We start from the raw sequence: 21,566 nt of genomic DNA on the forward strand, positions 1-21,566 counted from the left end.
TATATATGTATATATAAAAATCCCTTGTATTACTTGCCAGAGTCATCTGACATTTTCTATTACAATGAATCACCACTTGTCGATTTTCCTTTTTTCCCCGCAATGCCTGCCATCCCAAACACATTACAGCAGCCTGCTGCTTTAGATATTAACACGAAAAGCCACATTAGTTTAATCTTATCAGACAGGGATGTTCTGCTGACCCCTCAAAAGAAGAGCTTTTGACCTTCTGTATACCCCCTACTGTTAATCGCTGCCAAGAATACCAGCCCCATAAAGACCTCCAACTCATTAAAGTCTTTTCATTTTCAAACGAGCATTCAGTTCCCAGCAGTGAGCTGAACGCAACTAAATGAACCTTGAAGTGGCATTTCAACTGTTCCTGTTAGTGACCATGGTAGACAGTTTTGTCCTCCCTGTGATGTGGGAGGCAGCTGGAGGGCAGGGTGTGATGGTATTGGAGACAGGTATCTGTGCCTTTACCAGACTCCAGACTGCATGCTTCACTGATAAAAAGGCTAATCAAACGTCTCCAAAACTCACATAAGAAGTAGGAATGGGGAGATGCGTGAAAAGTTGCCAGAAGGAATAAAATAACCTATTCAGTAGCTCTGCACACTTTTCGCATGCTTCCCATCCTGCTATCATCCAGTATGTTTACTGCATCCTGCCACAGTGCTTCCCATTTGCCTTTTCTAGGACACTTCAGCAGTTTCAACCAAGAGATCACGCAATTCAGGCATGTAATTCAGTTTCCTCTAACAAAAGAGAAGATACTGGGCCACACATGCAACCAGATAAAAATCCCAGACATTTAAAAGAACTCTAGACATAGTTGTTGTTTTTTTCTTCAAGTAACTGTGCACCGAGATCCACGTGTTTTCTCCAGAATAAAGCCAGATCATGTGAACTCTGTAAAGGTTTAATCCTCTACTCTATTCATTTCTATTGGCAATCTAAGAAAAAAAAATATCAAAAAACAGAATTCCTAAGTTGAACGAAAGAATTGGTACTTACGTTATCCCTATATAAACACTAGCATTTCTATGATTCGGCAGAGTAAGCATTTCATATTTTGACACTTCATTAAAATATCAAATGAATAATCAATTCCCAGGAAGCTGACAACATTATTAATCCCATCTCACTTGACAGTATTTTCAATTCCCTAAACATATATACCAATACACTCTTTTTAAAGCTACAATTTCATTTAATTGGAAAGATGATTTACTAAAACCAGCAACCAAATACTCGCCTACGTGCATTACTCTCACGCTTTCTTTAGGCAGAAGCAGCCATGGCTGCAGAATTTCCTCAGCAGCAAAACTGTGCTTTTGTTCTTCCTCGGCCCCCACTAAAAACTCATACAGAGAGAGCATATATGAACTTGGACTGTTTCAACACTATAAAGTTTTGTACTACTGACCCTGAGTGAGAAAGAGCAGCACAAACATTTGGAGGAGCTTGAAACAAAGAAACAGAACAATTTTGTGCACACACATGTTTGTGTGTCACCATTACAAGAGAATTGTTGACATATACCTTATGAGCTTTCTGCTATTGTCTCCAGAACGGGAGACAACACAGGAAGATGATAATCTTCACCATGAAAAAAATCCACTCCAGAGGTCTTGGAATTGGTCAGCTCTAATATTTTAGAATTAGTAACATATTATATACAAGAATTTAAATATAATCTGGAACACAGTAATTCTTCAAGGAAGTTTAGCATATATTAATTTTTGTGTTTGTTATAAGCACATTTTCAAGCAGACAGAATAATAAAACTGACACAATAAGCAAGTTCTGCCCTCTGTTTAGTATGCCTCAAGGAAAGCTGAAAACATCCCCAATGAATGTGTAATTGAAAAATTCATGTCTTCTTGCTCCCTTAAGAGAAATTCCATCCCAAACCCCAAATTCCAACTAAATACACCAGAATCACATCTGATCCAGAAGCATTCCCCTGCTCTAGGGAAGGAAAAAAAAAATAATAAAAAAATTCACTCTCAGTTCTAAGAAGGATGCAGGACACGTCCAGAAACAACCATGCAATCTCTTCTCTCTACAATCCTTGTACTCTTGTGCTAAGATCAAATCAAGTTAAGTTACTAGCACACACAAAGAAAAAAAAAAATAAGAATTGCTGTTGGCAGGGCATAAAAGATAACTAAGTTACCCAAGATCTCCTTCTTTATTAAACAGGATGAGATTTTAAATGTTGTGTCTCACAGACATGTAGAATTCAAGTTCAGAAAGAATCATTAAGTTTCATCTAGCACGCACTTAGTCAGCTAAGTAACTTCCATTTGGCTAACATACCTTTCCAAAAAGCATCTAGTCTTGCAGTGAAAATATCAAGAAATTGAGCAACTAAGATGGTAAAAATGTGACTAACTTCATATTCAGTTTTGACTTGATTCAGTATGTATCTTACAAGGAAGAAAAGAATCAGATAGAAGGAAGAAATGTTTTCTGATTCCCCACTCCCACCCTAACAGCTGAGCCATTTATAAATCTTTCATATAGGACACTACAATACCAGTGACATTTTAGGTACTTGCTCCACTTCTGCAGGCTTTTAGATATTTGTGCAAAGAATGAGTCATTCTGCATTTATTTTAGTGGAAACATGAATGTAAAATGTTGTGTCAGATAAAAATAGATTAAGCTTCATCATTAGTAAACATATATGAATACATAACAATTGAATTCTCTACTAAAGTGGAAGTTAGGAAAATTCTAGGCACTTTGTTAAGCACTAGAGTTTAATATACTGATTTTTAATTCCCTTTTTATATATCCTTGAACAAATTGTTATGGTTTGGTTCCACAAACAGAGTCTGTACAGCGTGAATCAAGAAACATACCCGTACAATGAGAATCCATTTGATCAGGGAGAGACCAAATCCACAGATTGCACCATACCTTCCAGCTATGGTATTTGTTATACAGAAGGATAAACAAAATCCAATCCAGTTGAAAATAAACGCCACTATAAAATAAAAGAAACAGTAGCTTCTGTTAATCTGTATAGCTAAGCAAACAGACTTAACATTAATTTCACTTTTAAACTAATAAGGACATGCTTACACAGTCAATAATTCTCTTCCGGTAATTCAGTCTTTCAGAGATTGACTTTGAACCCAGACATTCCCCATGGTAGAGTCACTTAATAACAAAGCAAATGGTAAACAGGTTGGAACCTACCACTTTCAACAAGAGAAAATTCCAACATAAAAGAAAGTATTACATTACTACAGAAATCTAACCAAATGACACTAGGCATGAAGGGTAAATGTAAACAAAGGACAATAACATACAAGACTTGGACTAAAACAAAGAAAAAAAACCTTTGCTACCCTTTTATACCAAAAACATAGTTACATGCACACATACGTGCATGCATCAAGGCTGCATATTCAGCTTTATCCAGTTTGGACTGAACAGAATAAAAAGTATCTGCTCTTGCTCTGTAAACATAGTATAGAAATGAAGATAAGTTTAGAAGTTGATGTTTCGCTGGTTACTGTCTTCTCTTTTAGATGTATATTCAAGCATAAGACATAAGAAGCCTTGGTTTACACAGAAGCTTAAGAAATCAAGAAACAAAAAGGACATTGAGCATAACTACCACTGTTACTTCAATTAAAGTTTCCTATCTGCATAGGTACTTGGCAATCAGCAACATCATCTGTATTCACTTCCGTTTGCATGCATTAGGTCAAAGTGTGGGAATTCCCAATAAGGTGACATCTCAGCTTTGGGAGTAATTGAGGGCAACTAAAAAAAAAACAACCACCAAACAGAAGAGCTGGGGGAGCTGAAGAAAGACGACAATTCAGGAGTTCTGGAGAGGACAAGATAGTGGAAAGTTGAAAACATTAGGAAAGCTCACAGCAAACACAAAGAACACTGAAGAGGCAAGCAGGAAGAGAAGGAGGGCAGAGGGGAACAAAACCCCTGCACACAAATCCTTAATGTTTTAAATCCCCCAAATCAGGGAAAAAACAAAACCCACATAAAATTCAGACAGGAAAAAAGTCTGTCTTTTCAGTAAGAATTTGAACACTTATAGCAAAACATTAGGAACAGAAAATTGGTCAATAGTTTTCTTAAATAAAAGTTAATTTGGGAGGATTATCTATAAACCACCACATTTTCTGTAATTTAAAACCTTGTTAAAACTCCTCCAACAATCCACATGAAGATGTAATGATGTGCCCGCAAATGCAAAATTATTCTGTAAAAGTGCAGTGGGATTCCATGAACTGCAAACAAATTGAAGTTCCAAGAGATGTTCTGGAAGACTTTACATTTACAAAGTCATTTTGTACAAGTGAGAAAACATCTTGCCTCGGACAGAGCTATAGGTAACAGACGGTGGCAATGAGAAAGCTTACTTTTATGCTAATTACTAATCTAAAAACAAAACAAAAAACCCACAAAACCCAAACCCCACAACCAACAACTCTGAATAAATGCTGATCCAAACTGGCATATGCAGAGAAGGAAGGGGGAAAAAAAAAAAAACCAAAAAAAAACCCCACAGCATTTCTGTTACATAAGAACTACATTGTGACCCTAACATTTACCTGTCTTTCCAAAACACAAGAAAAGCATTTACATTTGAGAAAACTCGGACACATTGTTTTGAAAACAGGATTTCCCTATTTTAAGCAAGCTCTCCAAATCCACCATACTTTTAAGAGTGACAGATTTAGAAGCTGCTTCTTCAACGCATCTCTGTTCTCAGCGTAACAGCTTACTGCTCTCTCTTGTTCTCCCTGCTACTCAAGCTACAAAGGGTGACTTTGATTATGGTTCCTAAGATAGGTGTGCTAAAATGGACAGAAGACAGACATGTTTCTAATGGACTGTGCAGACTACAGGAATTCCCAGAATACTTACAGTTTTAATAGGTATATATTAAAAAAAAGGATTTTTATAGCACCTGAAATAATTCATACATGTATTATAAAAATTACAGATTTCCCAATCATAAATATAAGAGGGGAAAAAAAATTAGTTCTTATAATCAAAGTTGAACACAATGACAATTTTACCATCCTTTCAATTTGAGCTTAAGGAATATTCAAAATAGGACCCAGTCATTGGATAAGTATTAAATGGTTATTTAACACCGAGTTATTTGCTCAACTCTTGAAAGAAAAGGCATCGACATGTTCCAACACTGTTCACAGTAGTTTTTTACCCCGTTAATCAGCATGCTGTTCCATCAAGTTACACAAGCAGACAAAGCAAGCGGGCAAGAAAAGGCATGAACTATACAAGTTATAAACTATGCAAGTTCATACATCCAAATAAAACTGAATTGCATACAGAAGAAAAACCTCGCTATAATTTTCTGTCTGTAACCATCTGCTAGAAGAATTCTGCAGTGAGGACCTAATCAAAATGCCCCGTCTTCAGCAGTATGAGGAATATATTACTTCCCCCTCTGTAAAACCTAGGCAACATTATTAGGGAGATTCTCCCAACATTGCCTTGGCATTGCATCATTTTAACAAACTTAAGATGGGTAACAATAATGTCAACATGTTTCCAGTCCTTCCTATTGCTTCTCTCTCACCTCCCCAGTGTCCTATCGATACTTTGAAAAATCATCTTCATTGTCGCATTCTGGTTACAAAATACTTTATTTCCTTTCAGAAATGCATCTCCAGTCTCTGAGCAGACTGTAACAAATGAGACTTTTATCTATCTTCCAATTGTTTTTCTCTAAATTAAGATTAGCCTCATCTACCTACCTGTATATCTTTTTCCATCATGATTTCCACATGTGTCTAGTCATGGAAGTTCTCTGAGCCTTATGGCTTACAATGCATCTGGTAAGAGTTACTAAAGTTAATTTCTGTATAATACCTGTTGTTCATAATTGTTAATAACTGTTGTTAAGAGTGTCAAAAGGATGAGGTCAGACTCTTTTCAGTGGTGCCCAGCGACAGGTTAAGGGGCAATGGGCACAAACTGAAACTCAGGAAGTTCCATCTGAGTATGAGGAAAAACTTCCATACTTTGAGAGTAGCAGAGCACTGGAAGAGGCTGCCCAGAGAGGTTGTGGAGTCTCCTTCTCTGGAGATATTCAAAACCTGCCTGGACGCAATCCTGTGCAACTTGGTGTAGGTGAACCTGCTTTGGCAGGGGGGCTGGACTAGATGATCTCCAGAGGTCCCTTCCAACCCTCACCATTCTGTGATTCTGTGATAATTTTCATCCCTGTGCTGCCATAAAGAAGCCATAGCACAAGTTTCTCCATCAAGCTGAGGGAGAAAATAGAACAGTGAGGGGAGAGACTAGTAAAAGGAAGTATCTACTATCTTCTCTAGAAGTACCAACTTCCTTCTCTATCTACTAGAGACAACTAAATCGTCATGCAAGTTTCTTGCTGCAACAAACACAATCCTCCACTATCTGCCTGAATCCACCCACTTTGTGAAATGTAAATGACACCATTCAGCAGTTCAAGAGATGACCTCGTCCTTCATACTGCTTCAGCTTCCCATGGCATTCTCATACAGACAACATTCTTGATCTGACAGTAATACAGATACTCAAAGAAAGCCATTCCCAAAAATGAGATAGAAAGTCTAACAAGCTGCTACAACCACATCATGGTTTTAACTAAAACAGCGTTCTTAACTTCCGTTTGCCCATCCTCTTTATGCAGCCAGGTTCTGTGTTCATCTTCTAGACTCTCACTGCAAGACTAACCACTCTGCACCAAGATTTCCTATCCCAGAGATTGCTAGCATTTAGATTCGTACTTGAGTCCAACTTTCACCTATTGTCCTCTTTCCTTTAATAAATTTCAGACATCAGATGAACCTCATGCTGACAGCACTGGTATCATGATTTCAGTCTCTTTCTTTGCTGCTCTAGCACGATAGAGACAAGTGAGACTGATAAAACTATGGTTTTTGAGTTTTATACGTTCCTGAAGTGACACGAGAACAAAGTAAGTCCACATTAATGTAATTCACATAAAAAGAATATAATCATTAGAGTTATTTCCTCATGACAACAAAGCTCGTAATGAAAAACAGGTAAGAAGTTGCTTTTTGGAAGGAGGACGGTTGGACTAAAGGTCTTTTTTAACAAAAAGTCTTCTTGATCTCTAATGTAGCACCCACAATTATTATGTGGTACTTGTATTACTCTATGGTTCGCAGTAAGATAATCCCAGCCAAAATACAAAGCACAAGACATTCTAAATGTTGGAAAAAACGTAGAATCTGACATGCAAAGTAAGTCTATCCATCAACTATTTTCACACCCAAAGCCCTCTTCTGAGTGGCAGCGGTCAGCATCGGATTTTTCATACCAAAAATTAAAGTTAGAAATCAAAGTCTTTTATCTATCATCAATTCCAAAGAAGCTGGAGTAAAATAATTCAACTTGGTTTTGGACAAACAAGCTTGTACCTGTTGCCATTCTTCATTTTCCAACAACTACAGGGGCAAGGCAAAGATGATGTACGAAGCTGTACTTTGTAATTAATAATTTATTAATCCATGCTTGCTTTTTGTCAGTGCTCATTAAGTTGCAAAGCAATATTGAAACATCCTTTCCTTCTACTCCCACAATTTACAGTAAAAACAAGAAAACTTATTTTTTCAAGTCATTAAGCAATCTTGTGCAAAGGTTTTGAGTTGTACATATTGCAATACATGAGAAGATGCAACAATGACAAGCATACTAGAACAAATCTGCTTTTCCTCAATTGTTCTTGCACTTCACTTGCTGATCTTTTTTACTTAGCTTTCCACACCTGCACTGTTCCACATCAACTGTCTTAAGTTTACATTCAGTATCATGAAGAGAAGCCAGTAAAATTGGTCTGGAGACGTATGTTGATTCCAAATTTTAACCATGGCTCAAGCCTGTGATAAGATTGTAATGGCAACTATATACACAAAAAGCAACCATGCTCAGTTACACCGATCATTTCCCGTTTGTCTGTCCAATGACTTATTATTTTAATAAACAGCAAACACCAAAGAGCTCAATGTTTCATATCTGGTCTAGGTTTACTAAGCATACTGCCATAAATAATACTTTCCAGATCTTCACGCACCACTAGAAATTATTCTTCCCATTCCTGCATAGAATTTATTCCATTCTTGAACTAGGACACATTTTTGCTTCTTCCTGAAGGGCCCACCTGAAGTCTGATGATGATCACTACAAGCATTTGCTATCAACTTCAACAGACTTTTTTTTTTCTACTCAGTGATGCATGTTCAAAAACTTCCCTAGGCAATTTATTTCTACTGCTTCATTATCCTTGTTGGTAAATTTTTCTTAATGCCCAACTAGAAGCTTCCTCGTTCCGATTACCTTGTATTATATCCAACGTGTATGGAGAAATCATGTAAATCAAATTCTTTCTACATTAACAAAGAACTTACGTGATTCTGTATGAAGGTCAGTCAGGCTCCCCTGATAACCAGAGATAAATAAGCACTCCCAAAACAGTTCCTTTATCTCCTTCCAACATTTGCAATTTCAGTCAAATGACTTCCCCTCAGCTTCTCTTGCATGACTAAGGGAAACCTGCATAACACCCTTGATGTGGACATACAGAAGTCAGGTTTCCTAATTTCACACAGAGGAATTCTACTGCTGGACGTTTAGACCATGCTTACCACTCCTTGGGAAGCGTACAGCAGGAGGCTGTGCTCACCCTGAGCTTCTGCTACAACTCTGCCTTCCAACTTTTGCCTGCCTGAAACCCCCCAAGTAGATATCCTAGCTTGTGTGCAGTTTATGGACTGTCTGAAGCATCTAATAGCTTTGAAAACTATATGAACATTAGTTTACAAAATTTTGGTATGATTACTATCTGTTCCAATATAGTATCTAGGACAATAAGTACATTTACATTTCTCCACATCACGAGATTTTATCGGTGTGAGTTGTACACAGTGTTTAAATGGCTCAGCTGTTGTTCAAAAAGAACAAATCAGATCTCCGTATGAGAACTTAAACTTTGGCTGTATGATCGAACATTTTCTCCATTTCTTCCTCCTTATTAACACACCTGTGAGGTCCAAATATTCTGTTTTCCTAGGTTGCAGGAACAACCCAAAACTCCCTTATATGGTTTCAAAGAATCCAGATGAGTACCGCAATTCCTTCTGGGGCCCAGAGGTGAAAAGGCTGGTTTATATTTCTAAAGCACTCCTTAAATATAAGGGAAAACCATATAAGCCCAAATGACCGCCTTCACATAATGAACCAGGATGAGCCAATCACACATGATTCAAAAGATTTCCACTATGAGCAGATTAACATGAAAACACAACCCTTTAGGCTTTGTTTCTACTATGCTGTACAAAGCACAGCTGACTTAAAAATACATAAAAGAGAAAAATATATTAAGTGCTCTGACAGTCAAGTTTACTGCATTTCACATTCATAGCAAAATGAATATATTCACTAAAATATCCATTTACCTCAAAATCAGAAACTGACAAACACCAGCCCTGACCATTAGAGAGCAGATTCTTTGCTCACCAACATAATCACAGATTTCAAGAGCAACACTAATTTCTTAAAACATATGATGTTACCATGTATTAAAATAAAACAGGTTGTTTTTCGTATTTTTCCACTAAGTTTCTGAATCAAGTGCTAAAGCAAAAAACCCACCTGTTCACGCAAAGGACTTTTATTCTTTCAAGTATACTGTCTCATTCTATGTAGTTATGCTAAACAGAACAGTACTTTACAACTTAGATGCGAAACAGGTTTGTAACCTGCATGCACCAAGCTCCTAAAACAAACAAGACCCCCAAACAAACAGATCTGGTCAGCAGATGGCCTCAAGACAGCAATTTTATGCAACTTGGGCAGCTACCACTAGATGGTAGTTACATATCACTAGTTGATTGCAATATGCAGGTACGCTCAGTAAAAAGTTTATTTTATTATAGTTCAGTTGAATAAAATGTAATAAAAAAAGCTAACTTCACTGTTTTATATTTAAAACAAAGGCAGTCTGCCACACACACCCCCTCCCCCCCCCAAGATCTTTCTACCAACGCTGTACGTAACAGTCATGGGAGGAGGTGGGAAAGTACATCTGGAATAAGCCATTTGTTCCATGCTGCTCTCACTAGGGAATAGATCCTGACACTGTTCTCCTCCTTTTTAACTGAGTGAACTTATTCTAGGCTCTCTGTGATCTGCTACCTCTACTTGCAATGTTTAAACATATCCCACCTTGAAAAAAAAAAAAAACCCAAAGATAGCCATGCTGTAAATTTCATTTTAATTCTTGCTCTCTTAAATCTACATACATCAACTTTATACAGACTTACATATCCTTATAAGAGGGACAGGAATACACCACCCACTATTTATGATCTACCCTTATTAAGTTAAGCTCATTTTTCATTTAGTTCTCCAATTTCCCTGAGAAACACTACTGAAAATTAGTATTACAGGTCTATAAATGCTATGAGTTTTTGTTAACTTCTCATATTATGAACACAAACAAGTAAATTTTATCAATTTCCATATGTAACCGGTATCCATAACAGCCAACACAGACCCCAATTAGGTACACACTTGCATAAATATCTTACAACGTGTAACCATTCATTTTATGCATTTCATTCATAGGCAAGCAAAGTTGGCAGTAACATAGTCTCAGAACAATCAAGAAAAATCATGATCTACAGAGTATTTTTGTCAAATGTGTAAAAGGTTCTGGGCGTGCAGTTTTGGATTTCAAGGACTTAAAACATATTAGAGCCAACAATCTACTTGACCTCCAAGCGCAGCGCTAATGAAGACCTGAACCAGGATTTAAAAACAAGAACAAGTTCACACAATACAGAACCTAAACAGGTTAAATACAAAAAGTTGTAGCACATAGGGAAGGGGAAAAAAGAAGGGCAAAAAAAAAAAAATGAACCCATACCCTCCTTTGCCCCCAAGAATATATACCTTTTCTATGGTCCCACTACAGAAAGAGGTCAGACTACAAAACTTGTTTTGTTACCCTACATATGCATTTAAATATTTGCTATGTGAGGCAGACACATAAATTTTTATCCCAAGATACAAACACCACATTGTCCTAGTACATCATATGCCAACATGAAAAAAAGTTCTGTGAAAGTTCTGTAACCTGCATCTGTAACAGTTAAATAAAGAGACTGTGAAAGACATTAAAGAAAAAAGGACTAAAATGAGACCTAGGTTGAAAGACGTACAGGAGATTTCAGTGAATAATCAATCAGCTTTCATCCTGATGAACGCTAAAAGGAACAGCTACATTCCCAACACCACGGTTCCATCCAGGTTGCCAAACACATTTATTTCAGAAAGGGAAAATATCCTCAGAAATTAGAAAGAAATATGCAATTGGCAAAACAGAAACAGCTTCCTTCTACAAGTAACTTATACTGGCTAAATCTAACTTTGCTCAATGCAGTACGTAAGTTACAAGACATGCACAGTGCACACACAGAGTACCTGAAGAAGTGCTACAGTAGAGCTGGTTGCAATCAGGCATTACCTGAAGACAGTACATTTTTATACACTAGTAGTCAGCTCGATTTGAAAATGAGCATGGTTGGATTTGTTCCAAAAATCCATCCACAGCTATTTAATTCACTATGCTAATATCAGCAACTTATGTGGCACATCATCTCTCTCTCAAATTTTTTCTACTTAAAAAACAATTGCCAGATTTCTGTGATCCAGTCTTTAAGTCAAGGTGGTAGTCCAACTAGAAGATGACAGAATTTCCCAATTCATAGGTAACAGCGCAGACCTGCTATGCCTCAAAACATTTGCTATGATTTTGCTTTGTCCCTTTATCTGTGACAGATGCCACAGAAAAAAAGTGCAACATATTTGCTACATCTGGAACAGGAAGTGTTTGTATCTGTGTACAGGTAAAAAAATCCATTCATTACAGTACATTAATGTAGTTTATCACAGCTAACTTTTATATTCCATAGAAAAAAGGTACAGTTAAGATATACCTCCGTAGGTCTGGGATACAAGATAACTTACTGAAAAATGCCAACATGAAGATGCCATCATTGCCCACTCTAAGCTGATCTGCATCACTGAAATCATCCCGTGGTGGATACTCTTCTTCCTGGATTTACAGGTTAGTGATAATTTAGTGAAAAGTTTATTTTAGAGTAACTATCTGTAGGATGAAAGCATTAATTATGTTTCTAAAGCTAGAAGAAAATTGACATTTCTGTAACATGTCCACATCAAGGAAGTTTTAAAAAAAATAATTCATATCTATAAAACAAGTCTTATTTGTTGCTTACATTGACAGAGCCCAAATTTTCCGTAAAAGTTTCTCTAGAAGATACATAGATACTGCCTATTCCTCTTAAATGAAGCTAGAAATTATTTCAGATGAGCACTTTGACAATCAAAACCAACAGAAATATCTTTTTTTTACTGTAACTATCTTGATATGCAGCCAAGCTATTAAATATGTTTTGGAAAAGTCATCTCATTGGATGTTCTATTGTTTTTCCTGCCAGAAAAGTCTTTTAATGATTCCCAAAATGCAGAATAAAGTTTTAGAATAAGGTTGGTATCTTAAAATAATTTGCTGATGCAACAGCACTGCACTAACCAATGTGACTATCCTATAACCCACAAAAAAATATATGCAAAGCAAACAAAACCTCCGGGGACACTAGAGGGCGTGAGCACATTAAAAGTGTTTAAAACTCGTGTAACCTCAAAACCACAATATTTTAAGTCAAACAAAAGTAAACAGATGTCAGTCAAAGCAATCCAAAGATTTCTCCCACCGTGTCAAAATACTAGATCTTAAAATACTGAAAGTATGAGTTTGTTTTTTTTCTCAGTACTTGATTTTCAACAGAACTTGGCAGATCTTAGGTATGCAGTTCTGTGCACAAGTAAAACACTGCTGCAACCGTAGACCAGCAAGCGTAAAAGTTTTCATGATGACAGCACTTACTAAAGGGAGCCTGATGAAAACTGTAAAACCAGTTAAACACACCATTTTTATACTTCAATGGATAACTTCAAAACAATGCAGGATGATACCAGTTAAACAATGCTGTCAGTAGCAGCAGTAATATGGTCTAGACATAAGCATGAATAACATTCTTTTCCTATTTTTTCTCCAATTAACTGTAATGTATTAGAATTGAGATAAGAAGTGACCTATTAAAAAAAAAAATTAAATCAAGGGAGATCAGTTCAAGTGAGATTTACCTAGCTGCTTCATTGACAGCAAATGCTTACTACTAAGACAATGTAATTCTGATTTTAACACATTATTCAGTCACTGTATCAAATGTTCTTTTGTATACTAAGTTCGTAACTAAAAGGGCATTAAACAATCACAGTGATCTAAAGCTCTGTCATGTGATTGACACGTTCACCTTTGTCAACACAGCAAAATAATTTACCAGGGTATAGCGATTATGGTTAAAAATGTGCTAGAACGAACTGTACCAACTCAAGGCAGACAGCTTTACCCTTCATAACGCGGCCGTGAAATTCCAGCTGCGCTCGTTATTTCAGATTAATTAGCCAAGACTCTGCATCAGATAACTAACTTTAAAAATACTGCTAATTCAGATAGACAATTCCAAGGAAAGCACAAAAAGCTAGTTGAACAACAATCTTAAGGGTCTATAAGTCAACCTTACATAATTTCAGACGTCCCTAAATGGTCATCTTAAGTGACTATGAAAGCATTAGTCTATTAAGCCCAACTTTGCTGCAGCTACAAAACTGTTGGGGGGAAGGGAAGGAAGGGATGAAAATACATTAAACAAAGCTGCATTTGACTGTGCTTATCTCTGAAATGTATGCCACAAAAGTTCATTTTTGAAGTCAGGACAACAAAAAGTATTTTAATTTTTAATTTCAGAATGTCTGTAAAATCCCATATAAAATAATTTTTGGACTTTTTTTTGAACTGTCTGCTAACTACTGTACTTCATACTGGCATTTCCAAACCAATTAGTGAATTAGGCTCTATGTAAAATGTTGCTTCAGAAAAAGAAAATTTTGCTGAACTACGGTAACGAGTTTAGCAAGTTTCTCTATATGCACAGGCTTCTCTAAGGTTTACACATTTGAGAAATACAGGTCAATATACATCCCAGTGACATGAGAGCAGACATTTGCAAGTAGGTACCATTGTAGTAAGTGTGAATAAGTTGTAATTTATCACACTCCACGTCAAGACGGAATTACATTAAACAGAGCTCTATTTCCTGTCTCCAAAAATTGGTATATGAAAATTACCAGAATGTTTAAGAAATGAAATTGTTTCCTGTGCTTAAATCATGGTCAGCCTATATCTACATCATTTAGTATTATGTGGTTTTATGATTGGCCCTGCAGAGGGAGGACACTAATTGGCCACTGCTCAAGCCCCACTCATATCGGCTGTCTTTCACAGTGCTCTCATCTGATTCAGTGTCAACTGCCCCAGCCTTTCTTCAAAATGTAACTGTTTGCCACCATTCATTGAGGAATGAGAAGGGACAATGAAGAATGACTGTCCTCTCTGCTGATACTATGAAATTATGTTTAGTTCTAAGCAATACTTCTATTAGATAGACATGTATCTATGAGAGTAATTATGTATTTTATTTATATACATGTATTTTCCTTTTAATGAGAATGTCATATAACAACACAGACAAATCCATAAAATATATAATACTGTTTCAGTATCTCATACTGATTTTGGATAAATTTAGCCATGCTAAAGATCATGGACAATATTTCTTGTTTGTTAAATAAGCTGAGATCTTTATAAACAGGAAACTTAGTGTTCCTATGACCACAGAAACATCTAAACAGCAAAATATGTTATCAATATGAATGGCATGTTACACAGAGTAATTTCTCTAAGCAAAAGAACATGAAATGGTATACAGCATCTATTGACATTGAATCTATTAACTCCTCTGAAACTACAGCGGTCTCTGTAGTACCCTGCAAAAAAAGGACTGTTTTTTCTCACCAATGCTTTTTAGCATCTTTCAAATTGAAACCTAGCATGGCATATAGGGACACAACTACTTTTAACTGAGTAAAGAACTTGAGTTTTCAGGAACCCCTTGGATAACTAAACTCATATACTCTTCTCCATGCAGTGGATTTACAGAGAAACACTTCTAAGGAAAGGGTCAAATTACTTAATAAAGATAATATTATGATATCATAAACGATACCTTCAGCATACAAAACAATACGGAGAAGTTAACGGTGGGGGAAAAAAGGCACAATGAACCCCAGCAGCATTCGTTTGCCAGCAGGAAAATTCATAGTTAAAGTCTAAACTAGAGAGAACTATACCATACCTCTGGACGACTGAGGAATATTTCATCAAACAGACTCCTAGACTCCCTAAACTGGGCGTGCTAAGCATGTAAAAACAGAAAAACATAAGACAAATGCAACTGAAAAGCATTAAGTAAAAGCCATTCATTGCAACATACAAACAAGTCATTTAACTGTTAGCAATATTTTTGTCCATTTAAATTGACCTTTCAAAACTGACCTTCAGAATTTGAAAAGGAAAACACTAAAAGCCAGCGTAACTAATGCTATCACTACTGATGACACAGGGCTGCTCCAATTTCTTTAATACATTGAGCTGTCTGGGAGCATTTGAAAGAAATAAATGCTTATATACAATCTATTCTTGTAAGACAAGCTACACAAAGAACTACAAAAACAAATACTGAAAGTTTCAGTAAATGTTAAGTTTAGATTGTTCTTACAATCTGTGGATGCAGGGCCTATGATGAAGTCTTTAATATGTTTTTTGTAAGATCCCTACATGACTCAGGGGAAAAAATATGAAAGTTGTTTATTAAATGTGCTGCCTTTTTATACCATTTTCCTCTCTTTTGCTCAATGAGTAGGTTTGTAGCCTTCTTTACTGCACGCTTTGGACGATACCAATTATCAACCTCGTGTATCACTCAAGGTAACATAAGGACATTTAACTCTTTCCAATTGTTCACATTACTGTAGCAAAGAGGCAATATATCCTCATCTTACAAGGAAGAAACTAGAGGCACAGATGATAGCAGAGTTCACATTCACAAGAGCACTAATTTCATAAGACTTAAAATAAAAATTGAAAAAAACTACATTATATCGTTTGCGTATGTTTTGCCAAGTGTGTAATATACAAGTCGGATACTGTCTGCAGCTGTCACTGCTTGTGATCTTCAAGACAGTGAAAGCGAGAAAACAATTAACTGTATACCAGTAGTGCAAAGTTTAAGTCATTTATCTGTTCTTCCATGGCTATTCAGAGCTAAGGATCAAAATCCTTCCCCTCAAGATGGCAAACCACCACTCTAACCACAACATGACCTTTTTTCCTCATTCTAGTCATCTGGCAGATTAAGACAGTCTTATTACACAGTCTTAGTCCACTCCAGTATAAGTCCATCAGTAGTATTTAATAAGGTAGCGATTTTGTGGCAGTATCACGTGGTAAGGTAATTAAAATGGCATTAATTAAAACTGCACTGGCACATAACTTTATTATCAGTTACAAAACTGGAACTCAGCTTCAGCATTTCCTACTTTTTCCCCAAATCTCAGCTTTGCAACCTTAACACTGTTTCTTTAACACAGCTTGTGTGAGTGCATGCGTGTGGTTTAAAACAAAAAACAAACAAAAAAATATCCAAAAAAATACCCCAAAAAACAGCAGAAATTCTATCAAACTTGAGATCTTTAGCAGTTGCAGGACTGTGGCTTTTAGGTACACTGTGTAGATTTCTGATACTAACTCAGTACTGCCGTAAGTCTACAACTTTTTAGCCAATCTCTGCTTTGGGGGAATGATGGTGTGTTCCTACTGATTTTTCATAAGTAAGTGAAATTCTTGTGGTATCAGCACCTAGCTCTTAAATGTCAAGTTCTGCTATATGTTTTGGAAAACCAGACTATGGAAAAGTTTGTTTCTCACTTTGTCACCATAACCTACTCTCCTGCCTCTTAACTCCAGATTCCTTCTTCCTCTCTACTCCTGTTTTCTCACACACCAGCTTCAGCTCCTTTCCCAGTACCACATTTTGTCCCCACTTGGGTTCCTTTCTCCATCAATCCCAGTTTATCCTTCTCCCTCCTGTTTCTCATTTAAATCTTTCTGTACTCCTTCCATACCACTGCTTTCCATTCACCCTTGTCTTTTCTTATTTTGACTTAGACCCATCCTCTCTGATCCCTGCCACTTTGAGCTAGTTACCTCCTTGCCCAACCAAAATCAGACTTCTCTTCCCACAACACATAAGCTCCAGGGGCTCAGAGTCATTGTCCTTCTTCCCTCCATATAACATTGATGCCCTTGCAGTTGAATCAAGTGGCTTTCCCCTTCCCTTTTAACCAAAGGCTGAGAATAATAAAACTATCTCAGGGCACACCAGAAACTCCTATTTCCCAGTTCCAGTGTTTTTACCAAAAGCACTGAAAAGCAGTCATAAGGTGTATCTACTTTTAGTCCTGTATTCCAACTCTGACACCGAACATTCAAGAATGTTCCCTGGGGACAGCACATCTGCAAGTTCCATCTCCTTCAGAGCTACGAGCGGTCTAAACTTGTTCACGCAAGACAATCTCCACACATTTACTAAATTTGAAGCTGTAGTCCAAGCTGTGGAAACTCATTTTTCAAAAACTTGTCATTTGGCCAAAACCAGGCAGATTTTCTGAGGAAGGGAGAAAGATGTTTCTGACATAGGGACCTGAACTTGTGAGAAAGAGAGTTCTCCAAAGTAAAAAAAGCTTAAAATGACAAGGTAAAAAAACACTAGGTTTTTTGGTTGTTGTTGTTTTTTTTGTTTTGTTTTTGTTAGCTTTATTCTTGAAATTAGCTGAACCCCAGCCTGAAGTTTTCCCTGTGAAATTCAGGTCAGGGAAGACTGTTTGTACGTCTGAAACTTTCACCTCATAGGGTTCTAGATATACAAAGTTAAAAGAGACAAGAATCTTGCAAGAGACTTGTACATACCCTGTCTGAAGTGTCACAGGACTGGTAATGGTACCCTAAAAGTTAAGGTTTAGGTTGCTAATGTTCCAAGTAAATTTAAAGGTTTATAATTTCAGATTGAGGCTTTCATTCAGACCAGTACCTCAGCAAAAGTTTTACTTACATGACAAACAGTAAGGACAGACTACATAGAATCCATGCTCTGGTTTAAGCAGTTAAAAGGTTACAACTGGAGATCATCACCTCATCACAGAAACTTGGCAAGTAACCATTCCAATGTCCCTAGTTCCTATTGCATTTCATAAAACAGATTTGTGTAACACCTTCACTGGCAATGTTACACAAAACCATTTTAGCTTTAGCTGTGCATACCTTAAAGTGAGTGTTGTACATTGTGATTACTGCATAGCAGTCAAGGAAGGAACAGCTTCCTCCTGGGTGAGGAGAATTTTTTTTCCAGTCACAAGCACACTGCAGTCAGTAAGATTTTAAATGCATCTCAAATGCAATCACATTTGATCTTGACGTGGAGATTTTTAGTGAAAGTACTGGAAGTCTAATTTGGGTATAGTATATTATAGTCAATACTACCAAGCAGCAGAATTTCCACATTCCAAAACTTGGGAGAAAAAAATGGAAGAACTTTGCTTACAAAAATAAACTTTAACACTGAAACTGCAGATACTAATTTTCTGTTTTGAAGACTGTATTCTTTATAATGTTAATTCTTACAAAACTATAAACACTGAATAGATACCTATTACTTAGTGTTTACCATAGCTCATGGTGTGGGTTTTTTTTTTGTTGTTGTTGTTTTAAATACTTGGAACATTTATTTGAATTTCAGTATTAAAGTTTTCATGGAGCAAACAACAGGGACCTTTCCTTTTAAAAAACATCTACATTATTTGGGATTTTGCCCCTTCCAGACTGTTAGGACTCTCCTTCCTCTCTAAAGGTCTACTTTGTTCATGAATTTATTATTTTTTTTTACCATCTGAAACACTAAATACAAGCAATAATTCTACAAAGTAGCATTAGTAGTGGATACCTAATTAAAAGATGACAAAATACTGGATAAACTATTAAAACAGGGTAAAATTTGGCTTTTAAAGCTGTTTAGACAGCAGCTATGCCTCAGAAAAGAGTGAATACGATACACTTTCATAGTACTTTACAACTAACTTACACTATCTATACAAAACTTAAGCATCCAAATATTTAAATCACCAGCCCACCATCATTTTAATAAATAGGCTATAATATGGGCCCAAATTTTATAAATAATTAGATTACCTAACATGTTTCACAAAATTGAAATAAAGCAGAACTGTATCACTTACTCGTTGGGCAACTTCTGCTGCAGCAGCTGCCATTGCTGCAGCTTTGGCCTTCTCTGCTTCATCGTAAGTAGGAAGAGAGGTAGCTACACTGTATGGAGGTGGTACAGGATAAAATTCATTGTGTGTTTCTGTTCAAAATAAAGAGGTTATGCATTTTTAAGCCAGAAAGAGATCAAGAATATTAAATTTTACATGCACATAAGTACTAAGCTTTAAAGTACATTTTTTTAACACAGGGTGAAAATTGATTATATTAATATTTCAAGTTCTTGTAAGTTTAAAAAAAAACTTTATTTTTTATGAAATAAAATAGTGAACAGTTTCATGGTGCTTTTAGTTGCTACTCAAGGCAGAAACCTTAACCTAGATGCTGCAAGGAGCCAACAAATTTATGAACAAAAAAATCATATTTGCTGAGTTACATCCCTAGGCGTTCCAACCAAAGGCTTTTGGTCAAACCATACAAAAGACATGCACAGAAATATCCTAAAACAAGCTTTTAATTATCAACATCAATTACTTACTTAAGTCCAGTAATAATCATGCTGTATTTTTATTAGTATGGCCTTGTTCCTAACTCCAGTTGTTCTGTGAAAATCAGTTTTTCCGAGATTTCAATTTCACCATATTCTTTTAAAAATATTTCTTCTACCAAAAAGGACCACATACTTCAGTCTTATATATTGAAATAGTAAAACATCATCATATAGAATAGAATTCTATATTCAAATTCATTAGCAAAATGAATAAAAACATTTAAAATACACCATGAGCTTCCTCCTACAACCCATAGTAGTTTATAACAAGATTGTTTACATGGTAAAGATTTGTCAGCACAGGGCACATTGTAAAAAGGTTTGTCAGCACACCAACACAAAGACGTTATACATACGGATAATTCTGCACAGCTATGTATTATACTTGCAAACACTGTCTCAGAGAACAGGGACATAAATTGCTCCTTTAATCAACATTAAAAATTAGGTCAGAGGTTACTTTTAAAATATTTATTTGGCACAAGGGAGACACAAATCCAAGCAACTTTGCTTAAACAGGGACTTCGATGTTGCCTGCTGCTAAGTCTCACATACCCCAAAGAAAAGCCACAAACTCATGAGAAAGGGAGCAGTGAATAAATGGAAAAAAAGACCCCTGTTACTCGTTTTCCACAAACAGTTTTATCAAGAGCCTTTAAAGCAAAATGAATCTTTCTATGGCAGTATTTTCACCAATGGCACACACTTAAGAAGCTTCAGTTTTGACAAATCAGGGGGTTTTTTTGCATTTTTTGGTTTGTATTTTTTTTTTATAGAGGCAATGAAAGTTGCTAACGAGGTTTAATAATGGAGCATTACTCAAAGATGTAGATTAAATATGGAAGTGAACTACATGCAGACTTAAATAAAACCTATTACACTAATTAATGTACATCCATTTAGTCCAGTAATTTGGAATAATCTCTAGTAATTTTGAACAATCAGCATAATTTAGAAATGTGCTTCTTCCGAACAAACCAGACAAATGGCTGTGCACGAAAGCATAGCTTTTTACTGCAATTGTGTGCATACTAAAAAAAAAAAAAACCACACACACCCAAAAAAACATACTGCAGCACCGCACCACTTTGAACCAAGTGCTGATTCATACACACTCCTCCCTGACAAGCTGTTATGTCAGAAAAATACCTGAGGTGGCAGCTGCTTCTACAGCTATGCTACAGTAAGGTGGAGGGGAAGTATCTGCTTCAGATATGGCTCCTGCCTGGGGAGTCTGCGTAGTCTCTGTAGAGGTGGAAGGCTGCTCAGCTGCTGAAGACTCTGGGGGGTCATCCTCATTGTGAAGCTTAGAAGAAAAACACACAAATTTCAGATGCATTCAGGGAATACTTTCCATGACAACGTAGTACTTGCAGAACCATCTTCAAAAAGAGAGAAGACTACTCTTCAACAAAACAAAGATTATTTACCAAACAGCATGTGACTACTTTTAAGTAGTCCAGTTAAATCCTTTTAAGCAAACAGCTAAAGATAATCTTAACTGCTTCCCCTCCACCAGAAATGGATTTTTTCTCATCAGTGATGTTCACAGAGTCTTAAAAATCTGGCGTTTTTAACGTTCACTGCATGGGAAAATGCCGACTACAAAATACTTTCTATTATATTAATATTTTAACACTATTACTGTTTTTTTTCTTAAATACA

The 21,566-nt window shown here is 36.4% G+C and overlaps 1 protein-coding gene across 1 annotated transcript; it reads right to left on the reverse strand.

Annotated features, from left to right (window-relative positions):
* Positions 1–2,873: 2,873 nt before the first annotated feature.
* On the reverse strand, positions 2,874–21,207 carry NDFIP2 (Nedd4 family interacting protein 2; the record flags this gene model as incomplete). The annotated part of the gene is made up of 4 exons (XM_009699384.1): positions 2,874–2,998; positions 12,058–12,145; positions 19,366–19,493; positions 21,051–21,207. Coding segments are annotated over 4 exons (498 nt in total), but the record flags the coding sequence as incomplete, so codon positions are not given.
* Between the last annotated feature and the right edge of the window lie 359 nt (positions 21,208–21,566).

The sequence above is a fragment of the Cariama cristata genome, unplaced genomic scaffold, assembly GCF_000690535.1.
Source record: "Cariama cristata isolate BGI_N322 unplaced genomic scaffold, ASM69053v1 scaffold664, whole genome shotgun sequence".
NCBI classification, from domain to species: domain Eukaryota; kingdom Metazoa; phylum Chordata; class Aves; order Cariamiformes; family Cariamidae; genus Cariama; species Cariama cristata.